The sequence below is a fragment of the Aquarana catesbeiana genome, linkage group LG09 (genome assembly GCF_042186555.1).
Source record: "Aquarana catesbeiana isolate 2022-GZ linkage group LG09, ASM4218655v1, whole genome shotgun sequence".
NCBI classification, from domain to species: domain Eukaryota; kingdom Metazoa; phylum Chordata; class Amphibia; order Anura; family Ranidae; genus Aquarana; species Aquarana catesbeiana.
Window position 1 is genome coordinate 214,530,724 of NC_133332.1, and position 15,594 is coordinate 214,546,317.

General features: G+C 44.2%; 1 protein-coding gene across 7 annotated transcripts in view; it reads left to right on the forward strand.

Annotated features, from left to right (window-relative positions):
* The window catches only part of KCNT1 (potassium sodium-activated channel subfamily T member 1), a 587,173-nt gene that overhangs the window by 423,211 nt on the left and 148,368 nt on the right, over positions 1-15,594 (forward strand). For all 7 annotated transcript variants that reach the window (XR_012236041.1, XM_073599682.1, XM_073599683.1 and 4 more), the window contains 3 exons: positions 826-925; positions 11,358-11,414; positions 11,822-11,870. Coding sequence is in view for 6 of the 7 variants with exons in the window: in XM_073599682.1 (XP_073455783.1) it covers positions 826-925; positions 11,358-11,414; positions 11,822-11,870 (206 nt within the window). In the remaining variant the exon portion in view is untranslated. The remainder of the gene's footprint in view (positions 1-825; positions 926-11,357; positions 11,415-11,821; positions 11,871-15,594) is intronic.

Consider the following 15,594-nt stretch of genomic DNA (forward strand, 5'->3'; position numbering starts at 1 on the left):
TTTTCAGAAAATAATTCTTCTTTTACAACTGAGGAGAGCTGTTCAGGCTATCAACAGCCATCAGCTCAATAACTTCCATGACAAGAGTGGCTGTGCTAAAATGGACTAGTAATTAGGTGCCACAATGCAGATGGAACCAAATGGGTATCCACAATCATTCTCGCTCAGCATGGGTGAACTCAGGGGCTCAGACCTTCAACAGCTTTTTGATAGAAGTTAATAGGCTGAGGCCTGAAATAACTGAATAGAATCCCTACTATACTTTAACTCTTTCTGGGAGAAGCTTTGTATGATTTGTCATATCAGCCAGTGGTGGTAAAAGCAACATTATAGCACAGCAATTATTTTTATACAGCTGTGACATGGGTGCCAAGAGCTACATACACATTATTTTTCTCAATGAAGTCCCAGACATCGTATACCTCGATCCTGAGCTAAATCCTCATTTATCCTTAATTTTTCCTGAATATTTTACTGACTGCATTCTGAATCAGTCAATGTGATTTGATTAATCTGAGCCGTATACACAACATTTTATTCTAATTGTTTTCCAATGGATTTGCTGCGAGAACAGTCTTCATCATCAGGCAGACAGGAGCCTGAGCTGTCCACATATTGGCTTTACCCGCTTCTTCCCAAATGCTGATATTGCATGGCCCGGTGTACACTGGAGCCGGCTCTGACAGTCTATCTGGACCTTCATTTATTATAAATATTAATAATATGCATTAGTACAGTGACAGCTCTCTCCTCCAAAGTAAAAAGATGTAGTGAATATGGTCTCCAGTATGACAGGATGACAATCTGATCTGTGTTCTCTTTCAGGCCTTAGAATCCGTCTTTTCAACTTTTCCCTCAAACTCCTGTCCTGTCTTCTGTACATTGTGCGAGTATTACTGGATGACCCAACGCAAGGGATCGGCTGGTAAGTCACTGGATTACTGCTTTCCAAATATAAATTCTGCAGAACGAAAACTGCTATTACTCTGTCTTCTCTAGATACAAGATGTATTCCACAGAAGTGATGTCACTGCTCTCTAGATATAACGCAAAATGTACTGGAGTAAGGGCACTGCTCTCTACATATAACGCAAAATGTACTGGAGTAAGGGCACTGCTCTCTAGATATAACTTATAATGTACAGGAGTGACGACACTGCTCTCTAAACTTAACTTATAATATACAGGAGTGACGTCACCATTCTCTAGATATAACTTATAATTTACAAGAGTGACAATACTGCTCTCTAGATATAACATATAGTATAGTATATAGTATAGTATATAGTAACGTCACAGTTTTATAAATATAACTCATCATTTAAAAGAGTGATGACACTGCTCTCTCTATAGAACTTATAATATACAGGAGTGACCTCACAATTCTATAGATATAACATAAATTACAGGAGTAACAGCACTGCTCTCTAGATATCATTTATAATTTACAGGTGTGATGTTACAGTTCTCTAGATATAACCTATAATTTACAGGGGTGAAGACACCGTTCTCTAGATATAACCTATAATCTACAGGAGTGACAACACCGTTCTGTAGATATAACCTATAATCTACAGGTGTGACGTCACAGTTCTCTAGATATAACCTTTAATTTACAGGGGTGACGACACCGTTCTCTAGATATAACCTATAATCTACAGGAGTGACAACACCGTTCTGTGGATATAACCTATAATTTACAGGGGTGATGACACCCTTCTCTAGATATAACCTATAATCTACAGGAGTGACGTCACAGTTCTCTAGATATAACCTATAATTTACAGGGGTGACGACACCCTTTTCTAGATATAACCTATAATTTACAGGTGTGACGTCACAGTTCTCTAGATATAACCTATAATCTACAGGAGTGACAACACCGTTCTCTAAATTACAGGAATGCCGTCACCGTTATATATTTCACAGTTATATGTCACCACTCTCTGAACATTCTTACTTTACTGATATATTGTTTCTTACATGGCCAAGACCAGCAACCTGCCATTGTATCTTTTCTAAGAATAGAATCATCTGGCTCCAAATTAAACCTTAAGGAGAACTCCAAACAACGAAATGAACAATTAAAATATACATTTGTCTTACCTGCAAAAATATTTTTAATTCCCTTCATCCAGTGCTTCACATTCCTCACCTTGTGTGATAAAAGCTGCCTAAATGTTTTCCCTCCATCTCTCAGTGTTTGAAACATGTCAGTCTAGCAACTTTGCTCAATGCAATAAAGCATGACTGATTCACAGCACAGATCCTCCCACTGTAAGCCTGATTTGTGACTTGCAGAGGGTTCTGCAAAAACATTATGAAGATAAATGTTAGCAGGTATACTATTCTCAGATATATTTAATTATTTTAAATTATCTTACAGGAATAATGGGTCCAGGTTATATTTCCTACAGATCTACTTAATATTTCAGAGTTGATGTCACTTCTAAAAATGTTTTTACAAGATATTTTCTATATAGTTTTACCATTTACATAATTTATTCTAATCCTCCTATATCACCCACTAACTCGATAATATAAGGATTTAAACAGTGCATGCCTGTAAATATCTGATTCCTCATCAACTCTCCCTGGGTGCCAGACGTTATTGTCAGCCAGGATAGACCAGAAATTTGCTTGGAATACATCAGTATTAATGACTTTTTGAGAGGATCTTTGATATCTAGATTAAGTGGCCAGTGAGTATATATATATATATATATATATATATATATATATATATATACACACTTTTCACCCTTTCTAGCTATAACAGCTTCAACTCTTCTGAGAAGGCTGTCCACAAGGTTTAGGAGTGGGTCTATGGGAATGTTTAATCATTCTTCCAGAAACGCATTTGTGAGGTCAGGCACAGATTATGGATGAGAAGGCCTGGCTCGCATTCTCCACTCTAATTCATCCCAAAGGCGTTCTATCAGGTTGAGATCAGGATTCTGTGCAGGCCAGTCAAGTTCCTCCACCCCAAACTCACTCATCCATATCTTTATGGACCTTGCTTTGTGCACTGGTCCAAATCATTTGGTGGAGGGGAATTTGTGGTGTGGTGTTATTTTTCAGGGGTTGGGTTTAGCGTCCCAATACTTTTGGTAATATAGTGTGTATATATATATATATATATATATATATATATATATATATATGTGTACAGCCCTCAAAAATTGCACTCGCCTGTTCGCATTTTGCGAGTGCATTTTGAGGGCTGGTGAGGAAGGGCTGCCTGGAGCGGGGGGGGGGGGGGGCCGGCAAACGCCAGCAGCCTGGGTGGAAAGGGAGTCCTTCTCCCAGCGATCACGGATTGGAGAGAGAGAGCGGCCTGGATGTTCAGAGCGCAGCACAGGGAACACAGCGATAACAGCTTTCATTTCACATTGCCGTGTTCCCCGCCGCTTGCTGTCAGATACAGCCCCTCCTCCTGGTCCCAGGACTTTGATACACAGATCACACGTCCAATCCCGGGACGGGTGATCTGTCAATTAAAGTTCCCCGGCCAGGGGGCAGGGCTGTATATGACGTTGAGCGACGGGAACACAGAAATTGAAATGAAAGCTGTTATCGCTGTGTTCCTTGTGCTGTGCTCTGAACATCCAGGCCACTCTACAGTTCCTCTCCTCCCCTGCACAGGTAGGCTGCATGGTGGGCACAGGCTGCATGGTGGATGGTGGGCACAGGCTGCATGGTCGATGGTGGGCACAGGCTGCATGGTGGGCACAGGCTGCATGGTGGATGGTGGACACAGGCTGCATGGTGGACACAGGCTGCATGGTGCACACAGGCTGCATGGTGGACACAGGCTGCATGGTGGACACAGGCTGAATGGTGGACACAGGCTGAATGGTGGACACAGGCTGCATGGTGGACACAGGCTGCATGGTGGACACAGGCTGCATGGTGGACACAGGTTGCATGGTGCATGGTGAACACAGGCCGGATGGTGGGCACAGACTGCATTGGTGGGCACAGGCTGCATTGGTGGGCACAGGCAGCTTGTATTGGTGGGCACGGATAAAGTTGTTGTTGTTGTTAATATTTATTTTTATAACCTAATTCTGCAAAAAAATGTAAGTGTCATTTAATGAGATAATTTATGAGGGCGTGTTTAGGGGCAGGGTGGGGCGTGTTGTGGGGTGTGTTGTGGGGCGGGGTTGGGTGGGGCAACTGGTGGCGAGTAACCCTTGAGGCCTGGCTAGTAGCTCAGGACTTGAAATTTTGAGCCCTGTGTGTGTATGTATGTATGTATGTATATATATATATATATATATATATATATATATATACCTGATGTACATGACATGCATAGACAAGGTACATTTACACATTAAAAGGGAGGTCATCAATATTGATAGAGTTAGCCGACTACTCCTATGCTGACTCTACTCAACAGGAAAAATAGGATTTTTTAAAACAGCTTACCTGTAAAATCCTTTTCTTTCGAAGGACATCACGGGACACAGAGCCACAGTAATTACTGATGGGTTATATAGGTATCACTGGTGATTGGACACTGGCACACCCTATCAGGAAGTTCAACCCCCTATATAATCCCTCCCCCTTGCAGGGATACCTCAGTTTTGTAGCCAAGCAATATAGTGTATTAGAAGATGGGTGGGACCTCTGTGTCCCGTGATGTCCTTCGAAAGAAAAGGATTTTACAGGTAAGCTGTTTTAAAAAATCCTATTTTCTTTCTCGAACATCACGGGACACAGAGCCACAGTAATTACTGATGGGATGTCCCAGAGCAATGCTATCTGAGGGGGGGGAACCACGACCAAGTAGGGTGCAATCAGACCTGAGGACCCTGTACTGCTGCCTGCAGCACACTACGCCCAAAGGCGATATCCTCATGCCTTCTCACATCCACCTGATAGAATCTGGTGAATGTATGAACTGAAGACCAGGTTGCGGCCTTGCAGATTTGAGCCATAGAGGCCCGGTGATGCACTGCCCAAGAAGCACCAATAGCCCTTGTGGAATGTGCCCTGATCTGAAACGGAGGAATCTTCTGTTTCAAACCGTAAGCTTGAATGATCAACTGTCGAATCCATTTAGAAATGGTAGCTTTTGACGCTGCCTGTCCTCTATTGGGACCCTCTGGCAGCACAAACAAAACATCCGTCTTGCGGATCTGAGTAGTTGCCCCTAGATAGGCCTTAACTGCTCTTACTACATCCAACGAATGTAGAGATCTCTCTTCCGGAGAACAGGGATCTGGAAAAAAGGAAGGTAGAACAATGTCTTGGTTTAAATGAAAATCAGAAACCACCTTCGGTAAAAAACTAGGATGAGGGCGTAGTACCACTCTATCCTTGTGTATAATCAAATAAGGCTCCTTACAGGAAAGAGCTGCTAATTCTGATACTCTTCTAGCAGAAGAGATGGCCACCAGAAAAATTAATTTCCTTGTCAACAAGACCAAAGGAATCTGACTTATTGGTTCAAAAGGCCGTTTCTGTAACACAGCCAGGACCAAATTCAAGTCCCAGGGGTTTAGGGGCGCTTTAACCGGAGGATTAAGACGCATCACCCCCTGCATAAAGTTTCGGACCAAAGAATGCGAAGCAAGTGGCCGCTGAAATAATACTGATAAAGCAGAGACCTGGCCCTTGATGGTACTCAAGGCCAGCTTCATCTCTAATCCCATCTGTAGAAAATCAAGGATTCTACCTATGACATATTTCCTGGGATGCCAACCTCTGGATTCACACCAGGTTATATAAGCTTTCCAGACTCTATGATAAATCATCCTGGAAGCTGGCTTCCTTGCATTAATCAAGGTAGATATGACAGGACCTGAGAGCCCACGACTCTTCAGAACGTGGGTCTCAATAGCCAAACCGTCAAATTTATCGTTTGTAAGGCAGGATGGAACACTGGACCTTGAGATAACAGGTCTGGGCGTTCCGGTAGTGTCCACGGGGAACCTACCGTCATCCTTACTATTTCTGCATACCAAGTCCTTCTGGGCCAAGCGGGGGCCACCAGAAGTACCGACTTCCTTTCCTGCCTGATCCTGCGAAGGAGTCGTGGTAGTAGCAGAATAGGCGGGAATGCGTAAATCAGTGAGAACCGATGCCACGGAATCACCAACGCATCCGTCCCGCATGCAAGAGGATCTTTTGTCCTTGCCACAAATCTGTCTATCTTTTTGTTGAATCGGGATGCAAAGAGATCTACATCTGGAACCCCCCATCTTTGGCATATGGCCCAAAAGACGTCGGGATGCAGAGACCATTCCCCTGGAAGTAACTGCTGGCGACTTAGATAGTCCGCCTGCCAATTCTCTATTCCCGGGATGAAAACTGCCGATATGCATGGCACATGCATCTCTGCCCAGACTAAGATCTGGTTCACCTCTTTTTGAGCAGCTCGGCTCCGGGTGCCTCCCTGATGATTGACATAAGCCACTGCTGTGGCATTGTCGGACTGGATCCTGACCGGACAACCCTGTAGCCTGATAGTCCAGGCTTTTAGAGCTAGATGTATCGCCCGGATCTCCAGAATGTTGATGGGTAAGGTCCTCTCTGTCTTGGACCATACTCCTTGGACCGCAGCTTGTTCCAGAACTGCTCCCCAACCTGACAGACTGGCATCTGTTGTTACCACCGTCCAGGTAACCGGTAGAAAGGATTTCCCCTTCTGCAGGTTTTCAGGTATGAGCCACCAATTGAGGCTCTGACGCACCGCATGCGACAGGTGCATCGGAAAGTCTAATGCCTGAACCTTCTTGTTCCAGGTCGACAGAATACTGTGTTGCAGCATTCTTGAGTGAAACTGAGCATAGGGAACTGCTTCGAATGAAGACACCATCTTCCCTAGTAGCCTCATACAAAGGCGGACTGAGGGACCCTTCTTGGTCCTTACTGTCAGAATCAGCTCTCTCAAAGCAGTGATCTTTGCCTGGGGTAGAAATATTTTCTCCTGGCTTGTATCTATAATCAGACCTAAATATTCCAGTCTTCTTACTGGTTTTAGGAAAGACTTTTCTAAGTTGAGGATCCAACCCAGGTGTTCTAGATACCTGACCGTGGTCCTCAAGTTTCCATTCAAAGAGGCTACCGACCGGTCTATCAAGAGCAGGTCGTCTAGGTATGCTATGACAGCTATACCCTGAGCCCTTAATCTGGCCAGAGGAGGAGCCAAGATCTTTGTGAACACTCGAGGTGCAGTGGCTATCCCAAAGGGCAGAGCCATAAACTGGAAATGGCGCCCTCCTACCTCGAAGCGCAGAAACTTCTGATGAGCAGGAAAAATGGGCACATGCAGATATGCATCTCTGATGTCTATTGATGCCAGAAATTCTCCTCCCTGCAGGGTGGGAACTACTGTTCGAATTGATTCCATGCGGAAGGATTGAATCCTTAGGAATCGGTTCAGATCCCTTAAGTCCAAAATGGGCCTGACATCCCCATTTGGCTTTTGGACCGTAAAAAGGTTGGAATAGAAGCCCAATCCCTGGTCCTTTGCGGGAACTATCATAATGACCTCCTGCGACAAAAGTCGCTCTAACGCTAGAAGGAGCGACTGCTTCTTCTCTGGGTCTCTGGGAACATTTGATCTGAGGAACCGAGGAGAAGGGAATTCCTGAAACTCCAGCTTGTACCCTAAGGTTACCGTGGAGACTACCCATCTGTCCTGGAAGTCCTCCTGCCAGAGCTCTGAGAATTGTCGCAGTCTTCCCCCCACTCGAGTGAGCGGGGGCGCCCCCTCATGCAGAGGTCTTAGTGTTTTGCCTAGTAGGCTTCTTTCCCCAGGACTTCTTTTGTCCCTGGGGTTGACTCTTGTCTCTGGACCCCGATGGAGGCGGCCGTCGAGACTGCCTGGAGGCTGAAGCCCCCGGCGCTGGGGAAAGAGTCCGTTTGAAAGAGGGACGCTTACTCTTCTTCTTGACAGGTAAGAGAGTGCTTTTCCCACAAGAGATTCTCTTGATATAGTTATCCAAGTCCTCTCCAAACAACCTTGTACCACGAAATGGAAACCCAGCCAGTAGCTTCTTACATGGTGCTTCGGCTGACCAATTTTTCAACCATAGGATTCTACGTATATGCACCAACCCCAGTGAAAGACGGGAGGTTTGCACGATAGAATCTCTAATGGCGTCAACCACAAAGCATAAGGCCGCTGGAAGGTTAGCAAACCCCTGGGCCTGCTGTTCAGGTAATACTTTGATGACCTGCTTAACATGGTCTCTTAAGTATTGACAGACTCCAATCGCTGCTATTGCAGGTTGGGCCACTGATCCTGCTAAGGAGAAAACATCCTTCAATAGGGATTCCATCCTTTTATCTACAGGATCCCTGAGCATCTGAGCATTGTCTACAGGACAAGTCAGGCTATTATTTATTGAGGAAATGGCGGCATCAATAGCCGGAATTCCCCACATTTTAATAAACTTTTCTTCCATCGGATAAAGTGTTGAAAACTTTCTCGGTGGAAAAAAACGTTTGTCTGGGTGATCCCACTCAGAATAAATAAGCTTTTCAAGTAAAGTATGAACAGGAAAAGCATGTGCTGCTTGGAAATGTTTCAGTGACCCCAAAGCAGAAGAGGATTCTTTAGCAGTTTCAGGTATGGGCAACTTAAATGTGGAGCGGACCAATCCAGTGAGGATCTGCACTAAGACTTTCTCCTCTTGGGAAGTCGCAGAGGGTCCCTCTCCACCTGAATCCTCCGAAGAGGAATCATCCATCCCATCCCGATCCTCTGAAAGGGATTCATCTCCTTTATCCCAGAGCTCCTCTGTCTGAGGGTCTTGGGGAACAGAGGAAAGCCTAGTGCGTTTTCTTCCACTGAGTGAAGACGTAATCACGGCCATTAATCTTTCCTCTAGACCATTAATGGTTGAGGAAAAAAACTCTTGTGTAATATATACAGGGGCTGAAGTGCCAGAAGCAGGTGTAGCCCCTGACCCCGATGGCTCTCCCTGGCTAGCCGTCCCTGGCCCATCTTTAGGGGGGAAGGATGCTGCCGACAGGGGGCCCTCAGAACCTGAACGAGATCCCCTAGTGTCTCTGGTTCCTGGGGTGCTTGAACCTCTTCTACCCATAGTGCAAAGCAACAAGGTGTGAGGTATACAAATGAACACTGTCCGCTGAGCGATGTAGTCTGGCTAAAAGCCTTGCTACCCAATGCTCAGTCTGGTGTTACTTCAGTAAATGCTGCCTAGGAGAATGCCTGTGTCCCACCTTACATGCGACCGTCAGCTCTGTGTCTCTCAGAAGGCTGAGTGCACCTGTACAGAATGCCTTTAATAGCCTGCAGCTGGCCTGAGTGGGAGTCTAAACACTCTGTGCTGACATCCCGCCCCCTCCTCTACCGCCCCCCCCCCTCGAGTTTTGAAAAAAACAAGCGCTTCCCGCACTGCCGACTCTCCTGTCATGCTCTGGAGAAAAGGCTGGGGATGGGGGGGGGGAAGGAGGGAGACTGGTAACAAGATTTGCCTAAACGGCTATCTTCAGAGATGGTGGCCATTAGGCCACAGAGCCCGGGTGGTATAACCACTTTCTAGACCCCTGTGGCCCCTCTCTAGCCTGGGGGGGAACATTCAAACATGAGAAATCCCCCCATCCACCTTACCTGCTTGCAGCCTGCTTGATACGCTGGGACATACACAGCGATTACAACACCTGAGACAGACATTCAGCATGTGTAGGTTTGTGCTCTTGGCAGCCCCCGGTGGTCACAATAGGCATAGCATGCATTTACCTTAAAGGAGAAAAGCCACTAGAACTCAAAAATTCTGTGGAATCTCCTCTTACCTTATCCAGCCGCAGGGTGCTGTTTACACAGACCCAATCTTCACCTCTCACGGTGGGCTCCGTTTGAAAAAACCGTCAGAGACTGGGGCCCCCATCAGTAGGGGGATCCAACAGTTCTGGGGCCGTAAAGCACCTCGCCAGAAATTAGGAAGTTTAAAGCCATTTTCTGATCTGCGGGGTCCAGCTCTCTAAAAAGAGAAGCATTACGGGTAAAACCTCGTTTCTTCGGACACGAGGCCCGGGTACCATTCAATTCGGCCATGAAAAGACACTTTGAATGGATCCGGTTCGCCTGGCTTGCCCCAGTATAGGATCTTAGGATATTCCCTTTGGAGCTCAGCACAGGACCTCTTTACACGTCCATCACCTAAGACACTGGCGTAAAAACTGAGGTATCCCTGCAAGGGGGAGGGATTATATAGGGGGTTGAACTTCCTGATAGGGTGTGCCAGTGTCCAATCACCAGTGATACCTATATAACCCATCAGTAATTACTGTGGCTCTGTGTCCCGTGATGTTCGAGAAAGAAACAGTACCTGTGTAATAGTACCAACAAGAAAAATGTTAATTGGTCAAATGTTCAGTTGTTTACTGCCCTGGGTACATACAACAAATAAAAATGCGCAACCAAAAAACTCTGCATATGTGAAAAAACATGTGAACAATGCGAACGTGTGCTGTGATTAAGTAAAAACAATATTATGCATTATAGTCCATAAAGTGCTTTAGTCAATGCAAACAACAAAGATGGACTTTTCAGGACGATGTTTCTGTTCATCAAAAAAGTAAGGCAAAACAGCGCCGCTTACCAGATCTGATGGATCTCAGATGATAGATTTATATCATTTGAGATCCATCAGATCTGCTAAGTGGCGCTGTTTTGCCTTACTTTTTTGATGAACAGAAACATCGTTTGTTCTCCTGAAAAGTCCGTCTTTGTTGTTTGCATCGACTAAAGCACTTTATGGACTATAATGCATAATATTGTTTTTACTTAATCACAGCACACAGAGTTTTTTGTTTTTTGGTTGCGCATTTTTATTGTTTGTTTTTTTTAGATGCAGCAACAGTTTCTTTATATATAAATATTTTTCTGGGGTTTAGCGCAGATATTCTGCTATACATACTATACTGCCCTGGGTAACAAGGGTCATAAGAATATATGCCATATATATGACAATAAGTGGAAGAAGCAGAGTCCTCCAGCTGTACAGAATATTCCAAGAGAGAAGCGTTGGCTAGTGGAAGGTACAGTAGTCCTCCAGCATTGTGTAAAGATCCACAGGGTGCACATGGAAAGCTGTGCTCAGTTCTGTTGATCTATTTATGCCACAATGTCTGTACTCTGTGCGTTCCGTTTAATTGTAAGTCACACTTCAGTGCAGGAAAGACACTGGGTGCAATAATGGAGATTATTAATGAAGAAGATATTCAATAAGGTTTGCATTAAAGCCTACAACTTTATTCAGGGGAGGAGTGTTGGCAGAGGGTACAAAAAAGGGAACAATTTAATTTTGCATTAGATTGTAATCTACTTCCTATTTATCTTTTAATCCACCTTTTTCTTCATTTTTCTACAGTTGGAGTTGTGACAAGCAGAACTATACAACCAAAGGGTATCCAAATGGTATCAATTGGTGAGTGTAAAGTAGGATTCACAGACACGTCAGCTATTGCCTAGTAATATTTCAGACAGCAAAAGACCTTAAAAGAAAATCTGACAAGGTTTATATATGGAGACGGCCATAGCTAACATAATTTTGAATGGTGAAAATTACAGGGCTGTCTTCCTTACTACTATGTTGCTGAACTGTAGGAAGCATGCAGCAAGTGAAATCATAGGATGCATGAAGTACATATACCTATTCCTAGCCAGTTACTTACTGCATAAAGAAAGGATGAGGATGACAGCCCCAGAAATGTTACTTTTAAAAGCAAGTCAGGAGTGGGGGGTGCATGGGGGGTCCATATTTGTATTATCATATGTTCTCTTTATTATTTCCCTGTTAATGGTCGTCTATTAATGTGTCATGTTTTCCGACAGGGATCCAATAATTTGGGTGGACCGCCAACCGCCACTCTGGGCCATCCAAGTAAGTGGGGTCCATTCTATTGGGAACTGATCACAAAGCAAAGAGAAATGTGACTGTCCTGGATAGAGTAGGGAAAGGTTTAAGTATTCTGCTGCCAGAGCTGCTTTTGTGTTTCTTGTACACATGTTAAATAATAATTTTAGGCCTGAATTTTAGTTAAAACCCCCAGATAGAACATATTTTCCCAACGCAGAGACCCTGGGGAATAAAATGGCTGTAGTTCCAGTTTTTTATGCCACATGATTTATGAAGGGATACATTTTAAGTTTAGAAATACAATAAAGTTAATGTTAGTGCAAACAATTGCAATAAATTACCGAATTTTTTTGTAAAACATAAAAGATGTGGTTTTGCTAAGTAAGTAGATGCTAAACATGTCAAGCCTTAAAATTGCACTTACCCAACATTTTCCATAGGAGACATTTTAAAAAACTATTACAGATCAGCAGTTTAGTGTTAACCATGAACAATGGTCCTAGAACTTTTGCTCTCATATCGGCATGTGCGGCGATGTGTAACATGTCTAATTCAATTGAGGTTTTTGTAAATAGGTGCCCCCCACGTGTGTGATTATTATTATTATTATTATTATACACGATTTATATAGCACCGACAGTTTACGCAGCGCTTTACAATGTAGAGGTGGGGCGGCACAATTACAGTACAGTTCAATACAGAAGAGACAGGAGGGCCCTGCTCATAGAGCTTACATTCTAAAGGGAGGGGGTGGTGGTACAAAAGGTAATAGCTGCGGGGAATGATTTGATGGGGGGTTATGTATGTATGTAAGTGTACATGTGAGAAGGGGGGGGCACATTTTTGGTGTTTTGGTATACCTTTTAATCTTTTACTAGTTTTTTTTTAAATTAACTTCATTGCTATCACAGGGGGCCAATAGCCCCCTATGTTATAGCAAATATTGTACAATGTGACAGGTTCTCATTAATGAGACATCAGGGGTCTATTAAAGCCCAGGATATATGTGGGGGGGCATTTAGGGGTGCATATTTATTAGGATATAGCTGGATCACTTCTATCTGAAAGCTTACAATTGGCTTGTCATATTTACACGCATTCTTGCAGCCACTGGGAGTGTATGTAAACCCCCTCCCCACCTTGCTGCTGCCCCCCTCTGCCGACGTATGACTTACGCTGGTGGCAGCAAAAGGGTCAAACCTTTGTCATAATTTTATTGTGTTTGTGTCCTCTCTGGGGTGATTTAACCTGTATATTGACACTGGAACAGAAGGTGGTGAAGAATCCAACATTTTACAGTTGTCACTGGAACAGGACTATGAAGGGAAATAGGGACACCTGTTCTACATAAGAGGGGATTTCCTGTCACTTTGGGAAGTTTCATCTTACTTCCTTTTGTGTATCTGTATTTGTGTAAAGAATAAATGAATCCCTTACAACAACAAAAATGACAGACAATCCTGGCAGGGGTATTAATCATATCCTGCTACTTTATCTAAAACTTAAAAAAAAAAAAAAAAAAAAGTTTAAGCTTTCAACTAAAACAGCTCAACTGTTGGATCTCAAAGGCCAGCAAGTCTAGAGAGTGGGCATCCTGGTTCAGCACAAATTCTTAGTACTGCGCTAAAAGGGGCCCTACCTTGGTGAAGATGGAGGTGTCGGGTTTGTGCAGAATAATGTTAATTACCGACAGGATGTTTGACAAACACAAAATTAGGTTAGTGTTGGCTTGTCAAAATATGGTGAAAATAAGATAGAAAGCACATTTACAAATAGGTAAACCCATGAGAAAATTGTCAGTAAATGAAAGGCTAAATAAGTAAATAAAAAAATACTATTCTGATTCCTGTTTACAGGTGTGCTATTTAAAATAATATTATACAGTGTAGTCATTTATAATACATACATAGTGCTTCACCATGTGCTCACGTGTGCCTCTAGTGCCCTCTTCAGGTGGAAGGAGAAATGTGAATTGTAACCTGTACTCTGAAGATTTGTTATCCACTTAATGTAACAGGGACACGACAACATAAACCGTTCCGTATGCTGTACACCCTTTACTTTCTTTTATTGTTTTTAAAAGCTTATTTATAATCTATAACATGTATTGTCATCATTAGCTATTCCTTTGCATCCATCTAGGGCAATCTTACTTCAGTGCCACTTTAAAAAATAAACCTGGCCATGACCTAGAACAGGGGTGTCAAACTCAATTTCATCATGGGCCGCATCAGCATTATGGTTGTCCTCAAAAGGGCCGGTTGTATCTGTAAGATTAGATGTCCAGCGCATCCCCTCCCCTTACATTAGATGTCAAGAACCACCCCACCATCAGAAGTTGAGTCCCCTCCTCTCCCTAACATCACAGTGCACCCCTTTTCCTTATGCTGCTGCTGGGAAGAGGCTGAATGCATTGCTTGAAAGCAGAAAGTAGGGGTCTGGAGGAGGACTAGAGGAGGGCTGGAGCTCTCCTGTAGCTGCAGGAGAGGTGTGAGGGCCACATGAAATGGCCTGGAGGTCCGGATTCGGCCCGCGAGCCTTGTGTTTGACACCTGTGACCTAGAAGAATTGTGCATGAAATTTTTCATTTTAAGAACATTCATTTGATTCCCTCATTCCAAAATCAAACGTTAAAAGGAAATTAAATTTTCAAGTCATTTAAAGTACTGAAAAATTTGGTACCGGTGTTCGAAGAACTTTGATTTGAAAATCTATGGCCAGCTTAAAGTGGTAATGCCATGCTTTGTTTTTTCTTTTAAAGCTGCAAGGTAAAGTAAGAATGTGCTACCCTGTTTCCCCGAAAATAGGACCTAGCGTGATTGTCGGTGATGGCTGCGATATATGCCCTACCCCCCAAATAAGCCCTAGTTAAAGTCCTTGTAGGTCTTATTTTCAGGCTAGGGCTTATTTTCGGGGAAACAGATTAGGGCATATTTGGGGGGTAGGGCTTATATTGCAGCCATCACTGACAATCACGCTAGGTCTTATTTTTGGGGAAACAGGGTAGTATGCATTGCATTTGTGAAACTTACCCTAAAACTAAGCCCTCCAGCGATGCACTGTCACCGCTGACAGGGCTACCATCTTCACCCGGGTTCGCGTCCTCTGGCCGTCTGATGATGTCACTCCCACGCATGCACACTGGAGCCGCTATTCATGGCACAGGACTCTGAAGGAACGGGTGTCCATTCCTTCAGAGCCGATGTGTTGGGGACCAGGGGTGTTGCTAGGGCTACAAAAGATCTGGGGCTAGCAGCGAAGTAAAGAAAGTCATACGCTTGGGTGGTCATACGCATGTAATATATATATATATATATATATATATATATATATATATATATATATATACACACACACACACACACATCAGGGACTCCAGTGACCCCACTCTTTCATCTGTGTCCCCAGAAAGCCCCCCCCTTACATCATGGTCCCCAGAGAGCCCCCCCCCTTACATCAAGGTCCCCAGAGAGGCTCCTCTTACATCAGGGTCCCCAGAGAGCCTCCTATTACATCAGAGTCCCCAGAGAGCCTCCACTTACACCAGGGTCCTCAGAGAGCCTCCACTTACACCAGGGTCCCCAGAGAGCCTCCACTTACACCAGGGTTCCCAGAGAGCCTCCACTTACACCAGGGTGCCCAGAGAGCCTCCACTTACACCAGGGTCCCCAGAGAGCCTCCTCTTACATCGGGGTCCCCAGAGAGCCCCCACTTACACCAGGGACCCCAGAGAGCCTCCCCTTACATT